We start from the raw sequence: 17,920 nt of genomic DNA on the forward strand, positions 1-17,920 counted from the left end.
GTCCAGGGGTATTGGGGGGGGCTGCTCTCGCTGCTGTGTGCGCCCCAGCTGAGGTCCAGGGGGTACGTGAACCCCCTGTCTGTGTGATGGGTGAGGGCAGCTGCCACTGCATGTTGTGCTTTACTCCCTGCTGTAGCTGCCCTAGGAGTGGCACGTGCTGTGTACCTGCTGCCACTGGGCTGTGCTGCTCCTCCTGCCTGCCCCTGGCAAGATGCTTGTGGCATTGCGTGGCTCTTGGGGCACCTGCAACGGCAGTGGGGAGCGGGGTGTGGCGCGCGGTGATGGCCACCTGCTCCCCACATGCAGATGGGGGGTGCATCTCCCCCCGGCCTCCGCTGGGGTGCGTGCAATGGTGGGATCCCCACGCATCTCTGGACGAGCCTCCTGGGCTCCAGTTGTTCTGCTACCTGGTCCAGCTGGGGCCCTGCTTGCCTTGGCCCCTGCCCCACTCCCTCCCTCATTGCTGGGGACTCGATCTGCTTCCTCCTGCCCCTCCCCCCACAGACTTACCTGCACGGGTGGGTGCGCACTCACCCCCCCCCAGATAACCAGAATAGTTTTGAAAAAAAAGGTGCAGGTGGTGTGGCACATCACATATAACACAATACAACACTCCTGTCTCCAGGTGAAAAGAAACTGGAAGCTAAGCTTTACTAATGCTAATAAAAACATAACAAACTAGGCAAAAATAACACAGAGATGTTGTTTCTTTAGTCCTGTGGTCATTAGAACTGAATGTATATCTCTTTCAAATTAATAAAACAAAATCTAACCTTCTTGAGTATCCTGACTATGCAACTAGTGCTTCACTGGAAGTTATTTTCACACTTGAGTTGCTGTTCACCTGAGTTAATGTTTCCATGCCTGAATGAATGTTTCTAGCTAGAATTGAAAATAGTCTGTAGAGTTGTAAAATAGGAGCTACATTAAGACGAGCAGCTAACAGACAGCAGAATTGCAGAAGAAAAAATGGCTGAATTAGTGAAACATCAAGACCATTAAAAAAAGGAAAGATGGGTTTTAACACCTGTGCAATGAAGAGTTTAGAAGGAATCAGGGAGATTATAATGAGCTGTAAAATTAAGCGACTCCCTCGCTGCTGCCAGAATAGAAATGCTGCTGCACTGTCAGGCAGTGGTTTCAGATTTTGGGTACACCAGGAAACAAAAGGGGATGCCCCTGGTCTCTTTTTAACTTCCCAGCAGTTGCCATTAAAAATGTATTTCTGCAATTTGCAACATTTTGGAATCCCTCTTTGTTAGAACTCAAGTGTCTGAACTATACAAAGCAATCAGGATGTAATAACCCCTGTGTTCATTCACTTTGCTTCCCAGTGTTTTAGTTCCACACCTGTACTTTAACACTTCTATAAAAGTTCCTTTAAAGTTGACACCTTCCATCACTCTTACAAATATTTACGTTATTTTTTATATTTTATGATAATCTCTCTACTGTCTCTTTTATCATTAGTGAAAATTATATATTTGGAAAATTTGATACATTCTGTAAGCACTTGGAAAAGATTTCAGATATAAGTAATATCATGACAGATCTTTCAGAGCTACAAGATGTAAAACTAGAAGGGATTGAAAAAATCAATACTCGTTACCAGATCATTGCTACAAACATCAAGTCAAAAACCTATGATATTTTGGATCCCAGGAAACAAGAGGTATGTATGTATAATCATCAGTGATATGTTAAACATTTTTAATCAGGCCCATAACGGCTATGCACTGCCTCCTGGCCTGCTCTGCCATCACCCACAGGGTTCCACAGAAAATTTGAAAGCCACTGCTTTATCTGAATTAGAAAACAAAGGATTTTCTCTCTTGAGACATGTTGAAAACCCTCCTTGTGCATGCAGGGCTAAATCCTATTTATCCTTCAGGTGATTAATTTGCAAGGAGTCACATGCCAGCTTCCATAGGAGTAATGGGTGCTCTTTGCAATGTTTAGCTCATGGCCTAAGCATGGGATTAGAACACTTTGTTGGGAAGCAGGAGATACAAACTTAAGTCCACGCTAGAATAGGAACCTGGGTCTCTCACTCCATGGATAAGTGCTATAACTACTGGTCTCAAAAGGGGCCTTTACCCTCTTCCTCAGTTGATCACCTGCTGATTGTGATTTTTCTACAACTAAAATGTCAAGACCACCTGGTGATATGTATCTCTAGGCATTTTTTTCCCCCAGGCACCCATGTAGTATTAGTGCATCCTCCTGAGCTTAAGCAGAAGGGGAGTATGATAGCTATGCTGAATCCCCAACTATGTAAGTGCCAAAAACTGGTGTTAAATGTCATGTAGGTAGGTACATGCAGATGAAATAGGTTCTGTCTCATAGTGACATTTAAGTCAATGGAATTACTTGCATGAGTAAAGATTACAGCATCAGGAACCAACAGCATGAGTGCCTGCTGTGAGAGGATGAATGTATTGTAATCAAGCAGAAGGCACACAGCACTTCACAGGATTCTTCACACTGGGCTTTCAGGAAAAAATAATTATGGATAAGTATGCAAAGTAGCTTTAGTTCCTCTTTTGTGTTCATCTGAGTTCAGGGGCAAATCCAGAGGGGATGCAGTAGTATAGCTGTACCCCACCTTGGCTGTATTGCAGGTGAACTCTGGACACAGGGTTTGGCCAGAGCCTTTGCTTTCCTATGAGCTCAGGTGGTGAGTGCTGCCCTGCTGCTCCTCCCCTCCTTTCCCCTGCTGCTGAATTCTGTAGGAAGGAGGAAGGTGAGCAGCATCAGAATTCACCCTCAGGGCTCTGGGGCTACATGCAAGTAGAGGCTCTAGCCATACCTCACCTTGATCAGTTGGTGAGTTTAGAGCTCATTGCTCACATGCAGTTCTGGCAGGACCCGGTGCTGACCTGGCAAATTTCCCCCTAAGTGCAATGTTGTACTTAAAAGTGGGTTTTTAAACCTACTGCTTTAAGCATTGACACAACACTCAGGTGATTAATAGCAGAAAGGCTTCCTTTAATAACTACCAACAAACTATAAAACTAAATGACAGAAAAATTCTCTTTCCCAATATAAAATGAGCTACTACAGAAAGTCCTAGTACATATTTAGCTGCAGCAGTGTTTTCTCACCAGTGCCGGCAGGGAAACTGGTCCAGTTTTGCAGCCTTTACAGAGTGTGGGCCCTTTACTCATGGGCTGGGTGCAGAATGGCTTCTTGATCTTTTCTGGATTGCACACCTTGCTGGCAGTTTTGTTTTCCTTTTAAAAGTGTTTTAGTTGTATGGCTTCAAAGCATTTTTCCTTGATGGATTGTTGATTAAAGTCCAAACAAAACAGGGAGGAAAAGGGTGACCATAATGTTACAATTGTTAAACTGTCTGGCTCCTGTTGTTTGATTTGTCCAGGTGTGAAGGCTTGTGTTTCTGATAGCTACTGAAGTTATAGGTTAATTAAATGTGATGGGTTTTGAGTGGATGACTAGAGGCAATGGTTACCAGACCCGTTTTGGGGTATTTGTTTATCAATGGGGCAAATTTGCAATAGCTTGTACCGGGGGCGATGGTCTATTCACAAAACTCCAGACATGCATTGAATAATTGAGACATTTGTAACACCGTAGATATTGGATGTCTGTTTGAGAAATGTGAGAATATGTTTATTAAGGTGCATTTATCACATACAGGGAATCTTTTACAGGTTTTTCTTGAAATGTATATTTAGTCTTTTGTCTTCTTTAGTTGCTAGCTCAATTGAAATGTAAATGTAGTTTTCTGGTATCCAGGTTGTATGAAGTTTTAAGGTCTATGTAGTTTTATATTGTATATCGTTTTCTTGCCTTCTCCAGTTACGTTGGCGTAGCCACTTTCTTGCTGTCTTAGCTTGGAGATACACATATGATGAGTGTGTCAGGTCTCTGCCAACAATTTTCCTTTTAGAGGAACCATCACTCTTATTACTTTATGACCTGGGTCTGGTGTTGGGTGCCTGAAGCTCCCCTGTCTCTGTGCCTTAATGGATTTCAGCCATCGTGGAGACTTGATTTTTCTTGTAGCAGACTTGTCACCACAACCCAGTCTTGCCCCAGCCACCGACTTGCATTTTTGTTCAAGAGACACTGTCCAAGCTTTTACAGCCAGAATGCAAGAGGGTGGTTTCACTTAAAAGTCAGTGGAAAAATATAGCCAATTGCATTTTTTCCTTTCTCCAGTTTGAAAAAGATTATCTTGAATTTAAAAAGCAAACTGAAGCTCTGTACCAGACAGTCCAAGAATTCATGGAGTCCTGGTTTGAGAAACCCTTAACTGTAAGTACTTTGGCAAGTAAAAAATGTATGTCTTATTCTTTGGAAGAGCTAAGCTGCAGCAATCCCTCTTGAACATCTTGCCATGCTTTTCGTTTTTATTATAGAATGGGCCTATTTTGTTTCCAAATTATTTTTTTTATCCCAGCTATTTTCAGTGTAAGAATTATTGAAGATCAGATGGTGAAAATAAATTTAAGCAATTAAAATCCAGCTTATTAAAAAAGAAAAGACCTGTGTTCAGTTTTAAAAGTTTTAATCAGTGGCTCTTTCAGAACATTTTTTCAGTAGTATTTCAAGTGCTCTTCTTACCAAATCAAAAAGGATGTTTGTGAAAGGGACACAGGTGGGTGCAAGTGAATTGTTATTCCTGACCCAGTTTGGCCTGTAGGTGATCCCCACCTCTGTATTCTTGCCTGCCACAACTTGCTTCATGAGTACAGATGGAGGCGATTCACCTTTCACTATATTACAGTCAATTGGGTTGCTTATTCCCCTTCAACAGTTCTATCATTAGTCCTAGCACAGTCTCCTTTAAGGGGAACAGGTATGTTTATAGTCTGAGTTCACTCTGTGTCTGAGACCAGAAAATGGGTTGGCCCCAAACTCAATATTGCCTCGAACAAAGAAAACTCTCTTTAGTCAACTGGTACTGTAAACGTGCAAATGGCACTCTGCATACCTGTAGCAGAGCAATGGCAAGTGGGAGCTCCTCCTCCCCCTACACTCCAGCAATAACCTCCATACTGACAATTGAAACAAGTTCAGCAAAGTAAACAACAGCAGAAAATCTGGGAGCCACACACTCACCATCTCTTTAGGTCTGCAGTGTCTAGGAACTTCCATGTCCTCTTCACCTCCTTCTGGAAGGTAACAGTCTATCTTTAGTCTCACATCAGTTCCCCAGGCTGCCAGCCAGCCTGCTTGTTATCCAGCTGTTGGCTTTCTGGTATCTTAGGTGAATTTTGCCTCTCCCGTGCAGCTTCGCAAGGCTCTCCTGGGTTTCTCTGTGTTGCTAGGTTATGGTCAGCCTATTTGGGGCCGTGCTAATAACTTCCACTGGCTGCCTGTTCGCATGCCACAGGGAATGGCAGGGAATGAGAGAGGGCGAGCAAGGGATTTCCTCCCCCTTATTACCCCTCACCCTGCTACATCTTGAAATCAATACTGCCAACCATTTTGTTAAAGTTGGTACCATGTATTGTTTCGGGCCCTTACACTGAAGCAGGGCATCTGGGCAGATCCCAATATCTGCATAGTTGATGCCCAGGTTCTGCCCACACTGTTTCCTTTGCAGAAGCAAAAACTTTCTGAGGGCATAGTTATACCCAAAGCACAGATTTTTATGCATAAAAATAAGATTGAGCATTTGGGGAAGTGTCTGCAGGAAATAAAATGTCACCTTTTATCCTATGAAGGCCTTTTTTGAACAATTCACACTATTATAAATATAAGGTAAATGGGAATTGAATTGACTGTCCCATTTAGATCAGATTTTTCTCTATTCAAAATAATATAATCAGTTATAAATAGAAAGTATTACAGACACACAATGACTACAACTTATTAAACAATTGTCATCTTGATGGAACATTTACTATAAATATCCATCTCTTCTTTTAGACTGAACAGATGTTGGGACTGTTGATCCAGTTTGAACAATTAGGTAAAGACCACATTGATCTTAATGAGAAGTATATAACTGTCCTTCAGCGATACAGCAGAGATTTAGACTTGGTTCGAAAACTCTACCAGAAGCAAAAGGAAAATCCGCCTATCCTTCGTAACATACCACCTGTAAGAGAATGAAACTAATGACACAGGAAAAAACTCTTACTTTTATGTCTGGTTTTTGTTAATGGACATATAAACTTAAATCTCACTAATTTTCAGGTAACTGGGAAGATTATGTGGGCTCAGCAACTATTCAGAAAAATAGAACATCCGATGAAAATCCTCAAAAAGAAAACCACGCTTTTGCAGGTTAGAAATTTAACAGGTGGAGGGTAGAAATTTATGTTAAACTTCAAACAAGTACCAGTACTGTATCTTATTTTTATTACTTCATACTTCTAAGCCTCTGCAACTTTTAGTTCTGACTCTCAGACTCTAATGTCTCCTACTAGCCTACCTGAGTTTTGTCTGCGGCTCATTACAGCTATTTCCCTTGGTATTCCAGGCTTTGGCATCATTCTCTACTCTTTTTTCCCACTAAATGACTTAGTCTACCTCTTCTGCCCTGATTTGGATCCATCCCAGGTTGCACTGCATTTTCTGGTGAATAGTATGAAATTAGTTGCTCTTGCAGCTCTCCTCTGTAACTCCCATTCTCCTACTGGACCACTGCTTTTGTGCCATTGCCACTATTTGCGCCATTGCCACTACTCGGTGTTTTTGCACATTACAGGTAACACATGATAACTCTAAGGAATGTTAGGTTGTGTTAAAGTTAGCAAGTGCTATGAGCAGTCACACATTAAGAGTTAAAACCCTCTCTGACATGTACAGCTATCAGTCTAGGGCATAAGAGTCTGAGAGGATAGCTAGTCCATGTGTGGAGAACTGGGAATGGTGCCTCCTGGGATACTGGAGGACTGCACATTTCTGATGTTAGCTTTGTGGAGCAGAATGACACTATTGCAACACAAGCTGCCTAATACCAGAATTCTTGCTTGAAGAAGATTACCTTCGTGGGCCTTGTTACACATTGCACTTCAAGCTGCTCAAATATTGATTGGTGATGGTGCTTTCTCAAGTTTGGAGCAGTCACACCATAAGGCTGAAAACCTTCTCTGATTGTCCCCCACTTGCACAGCTGTGACTTGCCACTAGAGGGCTGATGAGCAGGGGCCTGACTAGGAACTACAGCTGTGAGTTGCCACTACAGGGTTCCTGAGCCAGGATAGGCTTCTATCCCTGCTCTAGGTGGGGGGGTGTGAGAGATTGGTTGGGATGGGGGGCCTTGGAACTGGGAGGTGGAGAATTATTGGGTAAGGGCAGGTAATAAAATGGGAGATAAAAAGGAAATGGGGGTGGAGGAAGGGTGGTGAAACAAAGGAAGTCAGCAGCTAAAGCAGGGGTGAGCAATTATTTTGGGTGGAGGGCCACTTACTGAGTTTTGGCAAGCCATTGAGGGCTGCATGACAGGCAGCCCAGGACAGATAAATATTAATGTTCTAAATTTTTTAGGGACCCCGTGGGCCGGATAGAATGGCCTGGCGGGCCACATCCAGCCCCATGGCCGCATTTTGCCCACCCCTGAGCTAAAGGATAAAATAAAAAGTAAAACAAAAAGAATTTAAAAAGAAATAAGACAGAAGTAAATTCAAGAAGGTCTCATATTTTAATAAATTGGAATTTGGGATTGATATGGGGGGAGGGGGGGAACTAGTCATGCTTCCTGGGGTGGCTGGGAGGTGGGAGAGGTGAAGTAAGGTGCTGTTGGGGGAGCTACTGCCCCTACCCTTGAAAGGAAACTCCAGATCATGCCCATACTTTTTTCTCCCTCACCCCCCTCAGACTCCACTCTTGGACCTGTTTGTACTCAGAGACTTAGCTAGCTGGCATGTGCTCTGCAGGCGTTTGCATGTGGTTGCACCCTTGGGGCTGGGAAGGTCACACCCCTGCGAGTAGGAGGGGGATTTGGCTTGGTACCAGAACTGTCTCCTAGATAATTGAGTCCAGGGGTGGAAAGTTTGTCCACACAGAACAAGAGGGTGGGAGAGGAGATACTGCATCCTGGGATGCTGGAGGACTGCAACTTGGGTAACTCACTTGTGAGGTGTGGGCACACATTAGTGGAACACGAGCTGGGTACCACAGATTAGAGGTAAATCTGCTCTAGAGTGGTGTAACTAGTTTCAGGTGTTAATGTGTGGAAAATCCAAGGGGTAAGAGCTCCAGGAGCTACCTAAAATTAATGTGTAACAAGGTCCTGAGATGTTCAGAGGGTACTCATCTTTTCCCACCTTAATGTGTGAACTCTCCTACCTTAACAGCATTTAACACGTTTGAAAAGGTAATGTATAACTACATCCTTATCAGACTCTGCCTAGCTTCCTTTCCCAACTAGCTCTTTTCTTCCACAATAACTTTTCTATGGGCTCACTCCCTAGCTTCCTCAACAGTAGCCCATTTGCCATTAAGAGTCTCCCCATCATGGCTGCTGGGCCGGCTTTCTCATTGGCCACGTGTACACACATTCAGGATTCTGCCTGCTACATCCAATAGGCGTATGGTTAGTGACAGGAAATACTAAGATGTCTCATGTGATCCTTGAAGACAGACGGCCATCCTAGCTTTCCCTAACAGAAACAGATTCCCATGAAACTCCACATGCCAGCTCCATTTATAGTGTAGAATTTCTCTACACAATGATGGCAATGATCAAGAAAGAAATGTTACCACTAGAGGGCTTAAAATACTCCTTTCATTTAATTTTAAATCTCTCTCAATTCTTTTTTTTTTTCTCTCATCTTCTAAATGTTATGGTCCACATTCAGTTTGTTTTATCAGCTGTAGTGAGTGTATGTCCTAGGACACAACTTAATTCATTATAAGAATATAACATTATTAAAATGAATTTCTTATGGTTTATAGACTCCAGAAATGAAGAAGGTTGTTAAAAGCTACAACAAAATGGCTGCAGTTCTATTAGAGTATGAACTCCTTTATCACAGAGTATGGTGCAAGTCTGCTGACCAAGTTAAGAATGGACTGCATGCTTCATTACTAGTCAGACACCCAGAAACCAAGGTAAAGATGTTTAAAAATAATAAAAATAAAAATAAATAGAAGAGTGGTCCATAGGATTTACTTCTTGAAGAACAGTTGAATCATTTATCATAAGTAGGCTATATTATTCATATCACATACACAGGTAGAAAACTATGTTAAAAGAATATCAACAAGTTTGCTAAATCAAGCACTCTAAAATTAATCCATGTAATCTTAATTTTTTCCTCCCTTTGTATGCATGTTACAATGCAGGATTTGCTCACAACGTATTTTTTCATAAACCCATTCATTGTACATAAGGAACAGTATTCAGCAAAGAAGATAGTTATTATTTTTTAAACTTATCATTCATTGTTTGGTCTCTTGTGTTATTTGTAACATGCTACCTACATTTGCAACAGATATGCAGTTTTAACTACCTCAAAGGGTTTTCCATGATCATCATCACTGTTTGAGAACCTCATAGACTTTAGTGAATTTGCCTTTACAACTGGTTAGATAAGAAAATATTATTGCCCATATTGTAAAGATTAGGAGCTGTACCACATAATGGCCAAAATATGCCATTCTGGATGCTTTGCTAATTGGACCTCATGAAAGATGATTAGAGCCTAATATTTCAGATTACTTAGCATTTTTGTCACTTTGTGCACTTAGAGCATTTTTACCAGACTACAATTTCGGGATTAATACCCACCCAGATGCATACATGTGAAGTCAGGTATCTACCTGGTGAATAAAGTGGAATAGGATCTTATCCTAAATTTAAACTCATGTTTTCAACATCTTAGCCAGTCATCTTTGCTACCTTTTATATGTTTTCCAAAAAAATTATACTACACATGAACTTGAAGCTGTTACCCTTTGTTCACATGGCTTTCTTTTTTTGTCTGTGTTATGGCATGTGAAGGAATTATTTGTGAATTTGGATTCCATGGTCCTTGAAGTACTTTATGAAACAAAATACCTGAAAAAAATCAGTTTTGAAGTTCCAGATGTTCTGGTTGGCTTGATTGCAGAAGAAGAACAGATTAAAACACATCAGATGAAGTAAGTCAACACTTTCTGGATTTTGTTTTCATTTGCAGATTTTCCTAAATTTGCACGCACACCCTTTAAGTGTCTGGGTTCATGGGGAGCAGCTCCCCAATTCTGGGCATCACACATGAGCTTTAAACAACCAGGGGCACACAGAACTCAAGATCAGGGAGCATTTGGCCTCTCAGCATACCAGCATACCTGGAATGGGATCTGAGGAATTTTATCTCAGATCCCAAAAATTGCACATCCTTTCATGTCAGACATTGAACGTGGCATAATAGGCCATGCGAATTTTGGGACCCAGAATAACATTTCTCAGAACCCATCCTGCAATTAAATTAACATCTGGAAGGGGCCTAAAAGATATCAACTCCCCCCCTTGCTGTCACTCATGAATTTCCTGGACAGCTATGGCTATAACGACACTCTAATTCCTGTATGGGGATAACTCTAGGTTAGAGCTGCTGCAACAGTTAAGAAGCTACCAAGTGGGGTTCTCTGGGGATCTGTCCAGAGCCTGGCGTAACTAAATATCTTCATTAGTGATTTGCAGTATGGATGTAAGTGCACAGACAGTAAAATTGCAGGTGACACCAAACTGTTTGGGGGAGCAGATGCTTTGGAGGATAGCAATAGGATTCAAAATGACCTTGATAAATTGGAGAAATTATATAAAATAAAGGTGATGAAATTCAGTAAGGCAAAGTACAGCCCTGCACTTAGGATAGAACAATCAAATACATAAATACAAATGTGTATAGAGTGTTTTCGATCTGAAGTTCTAGATTGGAACACACTTTCCCTTTGGTACTTTTATGCTCAAAATCAGTGACATTCAATCATTGCAAATCTATTCTCCAAGCTTTTTTTTTTTAGGATGGGTTAGGAAAGAAGAGGCTCCTAATTTGCTAAATTAGGTATAGTTTCTTGTTTTGAATGTTGATCCAAAATGTACAGACTTTTTGTTGTGTGTGTATACTTACAGCTATGTATATTTTAAATGTATTGAAAAGAAATATGAAAATGACTGCTAACCTTAAAAAATGTGCTAATATCTTTCAGGCTTCAGGATCTCTTGGTTGATTACAGTAATTTTTTAAATGGAATTCCAACTATTCTGGAACCACTGATGAAACCATTTATAGGACAAATTGATGATGCTCTCACACCAGGTTTGACCCAGCTATCGTGGACATCTTCAAACATTGATAAATGTATGGGTCTTTTCCTTTCTATCTGTATTTGTGACAATTGTGTGGTTGTAGTGTTTGTTTTGATTTTCCCTGTTGAAAGTCGGGGGGGATGGGGTTTGGATGGGTTTTGTTCTGGTGGGGTTAATGGCTAGAGAGAGACTGGTTGTGGCCTAGTTTATTGCTCTCTGCTAGGATGGTGCTGGAAGGTCTCCTTTCCTGAGAACTGCAGTTCTTTCTAGAAACTGGGTAGAGGGATATAATAAGGGAAGCAGGAGAGTGTATGTGCTTGCTTATGTGAGTCTGTGGCCTGCTGGAGCATACTGAAGTCTGCTGATGTGAAGCCCCAGAGGGTGAAGACAAAGGGAGTCTGCCACATGGGGACTGAGGCTGAAAAGACTGGAGTGGTAGGGTAGAGGCAGCCTGCTGAGGGCCAGCAGAGAAGCCAAGACCTCTGGGGATGAGGGGGAGTTTTGCTGCAGAGACAGACTGTCTGCCACTGGAACCAGATGTGGACTTAAAAATAAGCTTGGGCCAGGTATGAGGGTGAAGTGTTAGGAGTAGTGTGTTTTGAACATTTATTGTCTGTTCTGTCTTCCCCGATTCTATTGTAGTGTTTTCTCTAAGTATTAAAGTTGAGTTTTTTATCCCTGAAATTTGGCTTCCTTTAATTAGATACCTTACTGCATGGGGAGTTTGCACTCAGGGTCCCATCACAGGGTATTCTACAGACATGGCACTGGGAGATTTGAAGAGACCATCCAATCCTTCCTACTGATAATGGAATATACCATATTTGCTTGAATATAAGATGACCCTGATTATAAGATGGCCCCCAGTTATTAGATTCTATATATGGGAAATTGATAAAATTGATATAATTTTCCATATATAGAATTTAGTTATTGGAGGTTTGCCTTGAATTTGTCTCTTTCCCACTGCTACAGCAAGAAAGATAAATCTGGGGGGTCAGGTAGCCTCTTTGCCTCACCATCTTTTCCCCTGTGCAACCCCTTCCCCTTCTCCTTACTTTTCGACCCTGCTCTCCCTGAGCACATGGAGGTGATGAGCAAATTTGAAAAAAACTGACTCTGGAATAAACGTAGCTATAGCAATTTGCATATACTACCCATAGACTTAATTCATCCAAAATTGATGCATTTTACCTTCTTTTGAAACTGCTGCAAGTTTTAGCACAGGTAGTCTATAAACACACTTTTAAGTTGTACTTTAACATTCATTTGTGTATAGTACAAACTTTGCATGATATTAGTCCAAAGCCAGAAGGCTTATGATTTAGCATATGGTTCACTGAGCTGGGCCCTACCAGAGTCAACAGTCAAGCCATGGTGACCCCACATTTCAGTTTGGCTCAGTATGTGTGTGTACTCCAGCCTTCCCTCCCCCGCACCCCTACCCAAAGGATCCATGTGCTGATTAGCACCCCCCCCCCACTCATGACTGCAACCAGGTGTTTTTGTCACAAGTCACAAGTATGTGCCAGGCTAAGAGAGTAGCTGACAGAGGGATTCTGGGTGAATTGTTTAGGGCCCTGTTTGATGTTTGCCAGACATTTAGGCTGGGGCAGGCATTCATAAAGCCTGAGCCTGAATTCATAGTTCCATAGTTGGTAGGGTCGGAAGAGACCTGAGGAGATCATCTAGTCTGACCCCCTGCCGTGGCAGGAAAGAGTACTGGGGCCAAATGACCCCGGCCAGATGTTCGTCCAGCCTTTTTTCAAAGACCCCCAGGGTAGGAGCCAGCACCACTTCTTTTGGAAGTTGGTTCCAGGTCCTAGCCGCCCTGACAGTGAAATAGCGCCTCCTAATGTCTAGCCTGAAACTACCTTCCGCTAGCTTGTGTCCGTTGTTTGTTGTAACTCCTGGGAGTGCTCGGGGAAACAGGGACTCTACCAATGCTTGCTGGTCCCCCTTGACTAGTTTGTAGACTGCCACTAGATCCCCTCTCAGCCTTCTCTTGTTGAGGCTGAACAGGTTCAGGTCCCTCAGCCTCTCCTCGTGGGGCCTGCCCTGCTGCCCCCTGATCATGCGGGTGACCCTCCTTTGGACCCTCTCCATACTGGTCACATCCCTGCTGAAGTGTGGCGCCCAGAACTGGACGCAGTTCTCCAGCTCCAGCCTGACCAGTGTTGCGTAGAGGGGGAGGATCACCTCCTTGGACCTGCTTGAGATGCATCTGTGGATGCATGACAAGGTATGGTTGCCCTTCCTGACCCCCCCCCCACTTTGTCGGCCCATGTTCATTGTGGCATCAATGACAACTCCAAGATCGTTTTCAATCTTGACACTGGCGAGAAGGGAGTTCCCCAGCCTGTAGGTGTGCCGCTGGTTCTTCCTCCCCAGGTGCATTACCCTGCACTTGTCAGTGTTGAACCCCATCCTATTCTCATCGGCCCACCCCTGTAACCTGTCTAGATCTGCTTGCAGCCTGTTCCTTGAATTAATTCAATCTTTGCAGGCTAGTCTAACCTGGGTAGGCTAAACCAGTTTGTAACCACACAGACATCCCCTCTGGACTGAAGAAATACTGATACATGCCTGCAGGGGCTCAGGCTAGAATGTAGGGGGTTGCTAGAGCAGCCCCCCATCCTTTCCACAGTGCTGAGCTGAGGGGGGGCATGTCCAGGCCCCTTGAAGTAAAAACCACAACAAAATCTTAGCAGATCATTCTTAATTCAGCAACCTGCTGAAGCATAAGCAAGTTATGAACCACCTGGATGCAAATGACCTGGGTTCTACTGTACAAGCATATAGAAACGATGTTGCTTGTACTAGTTGAGGCTTGTCTTGGAGAATAATTCTAATCTTATGTACAAACATGCAGGAGCAAGATATATTTTTTAATTACTACTTTAATTTGCTAATGATACTGTTACTGATATATTGTTACCAGTACATTGTCCAAAGTGAGGTAGGATATACTTATGTCTACACATTTATTAATGCGCTTTAGGAAATGTGCATTAAATCTAGTACCTCCATTGTGAGGTGCTAGAAAAAGGCTCGTTAGTCTATTTTAATGTGCGTTAGCTAAAGAGCATGGGCATTTATACTCACATTTTTCTGTCCCATGACGCACTGGAGATCCGCCGGTTGGGAGCAGACTTGATTAATCGAGTCTGCTCCGCATGCAAGCCAAGGCGAACTGTGCTGTGCCACGGGCAGTTGTATAAGCGGCGAAATACATGTCAGAATGTAGAAAATGGTGGCAGAGCGCTTTTGAACTAAAGCACTTCCAATTGTATTTTAGTTCAAAAGTGCGCTGCCGCCGTTTTCTCAATGCTGTCACGCATTTTGCTGCTTATACAACTGCATGCGTCGCAGTGCCAGGTGCTTTTCAAAGCATTTGGCGCTGCGGCACTTGCATGTGTAAAATTGCCACATGGTTTTTTGTGACATTTTAATGTGAATTGAAATAGGCTAATGTGCATTAAAGCGCGCATGTAGACATACCCAGTGAAATACTTAATAAAGAGGTGGATCCCCAAAGCCCTATCATCAGATAAGAACAATTGGCATCACTCATCATAATGTAGGTCCTGTTTTTAAAATCCACCCTTGGTAATAATTAAGGATACACCTGACCATTACCTCTTAATTTAGACACCTTTTCTCCATTCTCTGTGTACTAGGTTTGGATATTGGTGTAGTAGTTGGCTACATTGAGAAAAGGTATTGATAAAGTTTGTATTCAGAAGGGTAGTCAAAGCATGGTAGGATTAAGGTTATTGTGTGTGGTCTGTGGTGTAGAAATACTGTAATGTGATGAATGCATCTCTAGGAAAAAGGCGAACCTTACCTTTTCACTTCCTTGTGTTTGTGAGTTTGTTGTGCATATATGTATAGCAACTTAATGGCATTACAATGCAGTTTGTTTAGTTATTAATGTTTAATGTGTGGCAATTTGGGAAACAAAGAAGCAAACTTTACCCATTCCACCAGATCTGTTTGAAATCCATCTCTCTGTCAAGTTTTGTGTTGATGGGGGCAATTAATGTTTTTTTAAATATTTAAATGACCAAGTACCCTAATTCACATTTTCAAAAGAATGGATCCAGACCATGTATGTCAAGAAATGTAAAACCTGCTAACACATCTTCACCACTCCTACAATAACTACACCCCACAACAGAACTATCACCATTCCTGGATCTTGCACCTGTACCTCCAGAAATGTTGTATATTTCATTCAGTGCACTAAATGCCCTGATGGAAAATATATAGGAAAAACCAAACCATAACTGCATATTAGAATAAACACACACCTAAAATCTATCAAAGGCAAAAATACCCAATTACCTGCGGGTGCACACTTTTTACAAGACAACCACGCTCTCCCCAATCTCTCAATCCTCAAAGGGCATTTACAAAACATCTTTTGTAGGTGAGCCTATGAACTCACTTCATAAATCTACTGGATACAAAAAATCATGAACTAAATATAGACATTGGATTTGTGCTATATTATAACCTGCCTGCCATCCAATAACCTCAAGTAACATCTCTACATTTTACCAGCTACATCACCAGGTCTATTACCAAGTCAACATTCCCTTCTTCCCCATCCCAACCACCTACCTGTTTCACACCTATTGCCTCCCATCTCTTCTGATCCTCACTGCCACATATTTGTATTTTCACAGACCTGTATTTTGCATATTGGCTTCTATTCCATCCAGGAGAACACAAAACAACACCAGACTCTCCCTATACTAGAAGAAGGGTGTTTGTACCCGAAAGCTTGCAAAGAGCAATTTTCCAATTATTTAGTTGGTCAAATAAAAGATACCACATTTACCCAAAGAACCTTGTCTGCCTATGTCCTTAGACCAACACAGCTACAGCCAACACCCCTGAAAACTGTGTTAAGACACTTCTGTCGGATCCAAATTCTACTTCCACTAGATTGTGTTAAGATATATATATCTTAGCAAGATGTCACTTTCTGATCTGAGCAGATAATGACTATAAAGGACAATTACTTCTGTGTACCAAACTCCTACTTCTCCATAATTATGCTAGTGGTTAGAACATTTGTCCAGGACATGGATATCCTCTAGGGAGGAAAAATGATTCTGAGCATGCATTGTAGGAAAACTTAATCCTGTTGGGCAAAGTAGAATTTTGCTACAGATATCTAGATACACAATCATTTATTAGTGATTTGGATGCTTTAGCACCCCAGTTCTAGTTTTCTTATTAGTTTCTTAACAATTAGCAATTCATATATATAGTTGATAACTTTCTTAATAATATATATATAGATATTATATCTCTCTCTATATATATAATGTATATGTACATACACACACACACAAGGTTTTTATTATACTTTATAATGCCACATTAATTATATGCCACCTTTTTACTGAGTTTAAACTGGCTGTGACATCGCATTTTTTAAATTAAAGTAACTGAAGTGACATATTTTTCTCCCATTTCTCCCTGTTAGCATTTCTTTAATTTTTTCTAACAAATTTACCAAACAATGAGACAATTATGAGTTTCATAGCATGCCTTACTGTGCTTTATTTTTCCATGGAAAAAGTAAGCATGGACTAGATTCTTGTACTGAAGGAAATGATTGCAACATGAGATCAGGGAAGGGATATGAAAAGCCAAAAAAATATGTTTTAGTACTGTTTAGTAAATACAGCAAGTCTTATAAAATATATTATTAGGAAGGATCTTCAAATAATATTTAAATTATTTATGAATTGTTATCTTATGCTATCTCATGTTAATTCAATATAAATTTTTTCAATACTACAAATCTTGATTAACTGGGACTTTGCCTTAATCTACCCTCCAAAGTTTTGCTGGCAGAACTGGAAGTATATACACAACTCCAAGCCTCTCTGTGGTGGCAGAACCCTCCACCCTGCCAGCGCACCTCTGTGAACTGGAGCAAGGCTTCTCCCAGCAGCCGGCTGAAGGACCATGAAGGCATTCTTGTGCTGGCTGCCAGAATGCAAGTCACACTTTGACAGTACAGTTGTTGTAGTGGAGGCCTGCAGAGCTGCCAGAAGACTGCTGCTGTGCCCATACTCTGTGTAGAAAAGGCCATGATTTTTACTGAAGCTTTGAACTGGCAAGATCTGTGTTGACTCTTTGGGTCAGTTTCCCCTTGAGCAGCATTTTTTCGTATCTGCTGAGCCAGTAGTTGTAGAAGGGGCATGCAGGTTGCTGCTGGTCTTCCTGTGGCTAGAAAGGAGCTGATGTGAGGATTATAATCTTTCCTAGAAGAAAATATTTTTTGAATGAGGATGTCAAATCTGATGACTGCTAAACTGGATGTTCAACATATTCCTTATCCAGTATATTTTGCAGCTGCTTCTGATAAGGAGCATCTTTTATATCAGTATCATTTTCATTTCTGTTTGTCATAATGTCCTCTAACTAGAATTCTCCCATCCGGAGTTATCATTGGGAATACTTTAAACCTAACAAAAATGGCCGCAGGAAGGATTATCCCTTCAATAGCAGAGGCATAATAAAGTAGCTGGGAGCTTGGGGCAGCTGCAATATATGGGGCATGTCCCCACGGGTGGGAATGTGCATTTCCCCAGGGCCAAATAGCAGTGGCACATAGATTCATAGATGTTAGGGTCGGAAGGGACCTCAATAGATCATTGAGTCTGACCCCCGCATAGGCAG

General features: G+C 41.8%; 1 protein-coding gene across 1 annotated transcript in view; it reads left to right on the forward strand.

Moving 5' to 3' along the window:
- Positions 1–17,920, forward strand: part of LOC102384022 (dynein heavy chain 5, axonemal-like) — a 303,673-nt gene that overhangs the window by 52,801 nt on the left and 232,952 nt on the right. Inside the window, exons 14-20 of the mRNA XM_025201485.1 lie at positions 1,471–1,672; positions 4,183–4,278; positions 5,899–6,072; positions 6,169–6,258; positions 8,875–9,030; positions 9,923–10,062; positions 11,116–11,267. Of these exons, the coding sequence (XP_025057270.1) occupies positions 1,471–1,672; positions 4,183–4,278; positions 5,899–6,072; positions 6,169–6,258; positions 8,875–9,030; positions 9,923–10,062; positions 11,116–11,267 (1,010 nt within the window). The remainder of the gene's footprint in view (positions 1–1,470; positions 1,673–4,182; positions 4,279–5,898; positions 6,073–6,168; positions 6,259–8,874; positions 9,031–9,922; positions 10,063–11,115; positions 11,268–17,920) is intronic.

Source organism: Alligator sinensis, unplaced genomic scaffold, assembly GCF_000455745.1.
Source record: "Alligator sinensis unplaced genomic scaffold, ASM45574v1 scaffold386_1, whole genome shotgun sequence".
Lineage (NCBI taxonomy): Eukaryota > Metazoa > Chordata > Crocodylia > Alligatoridae > Alligator > Alligator sinensis.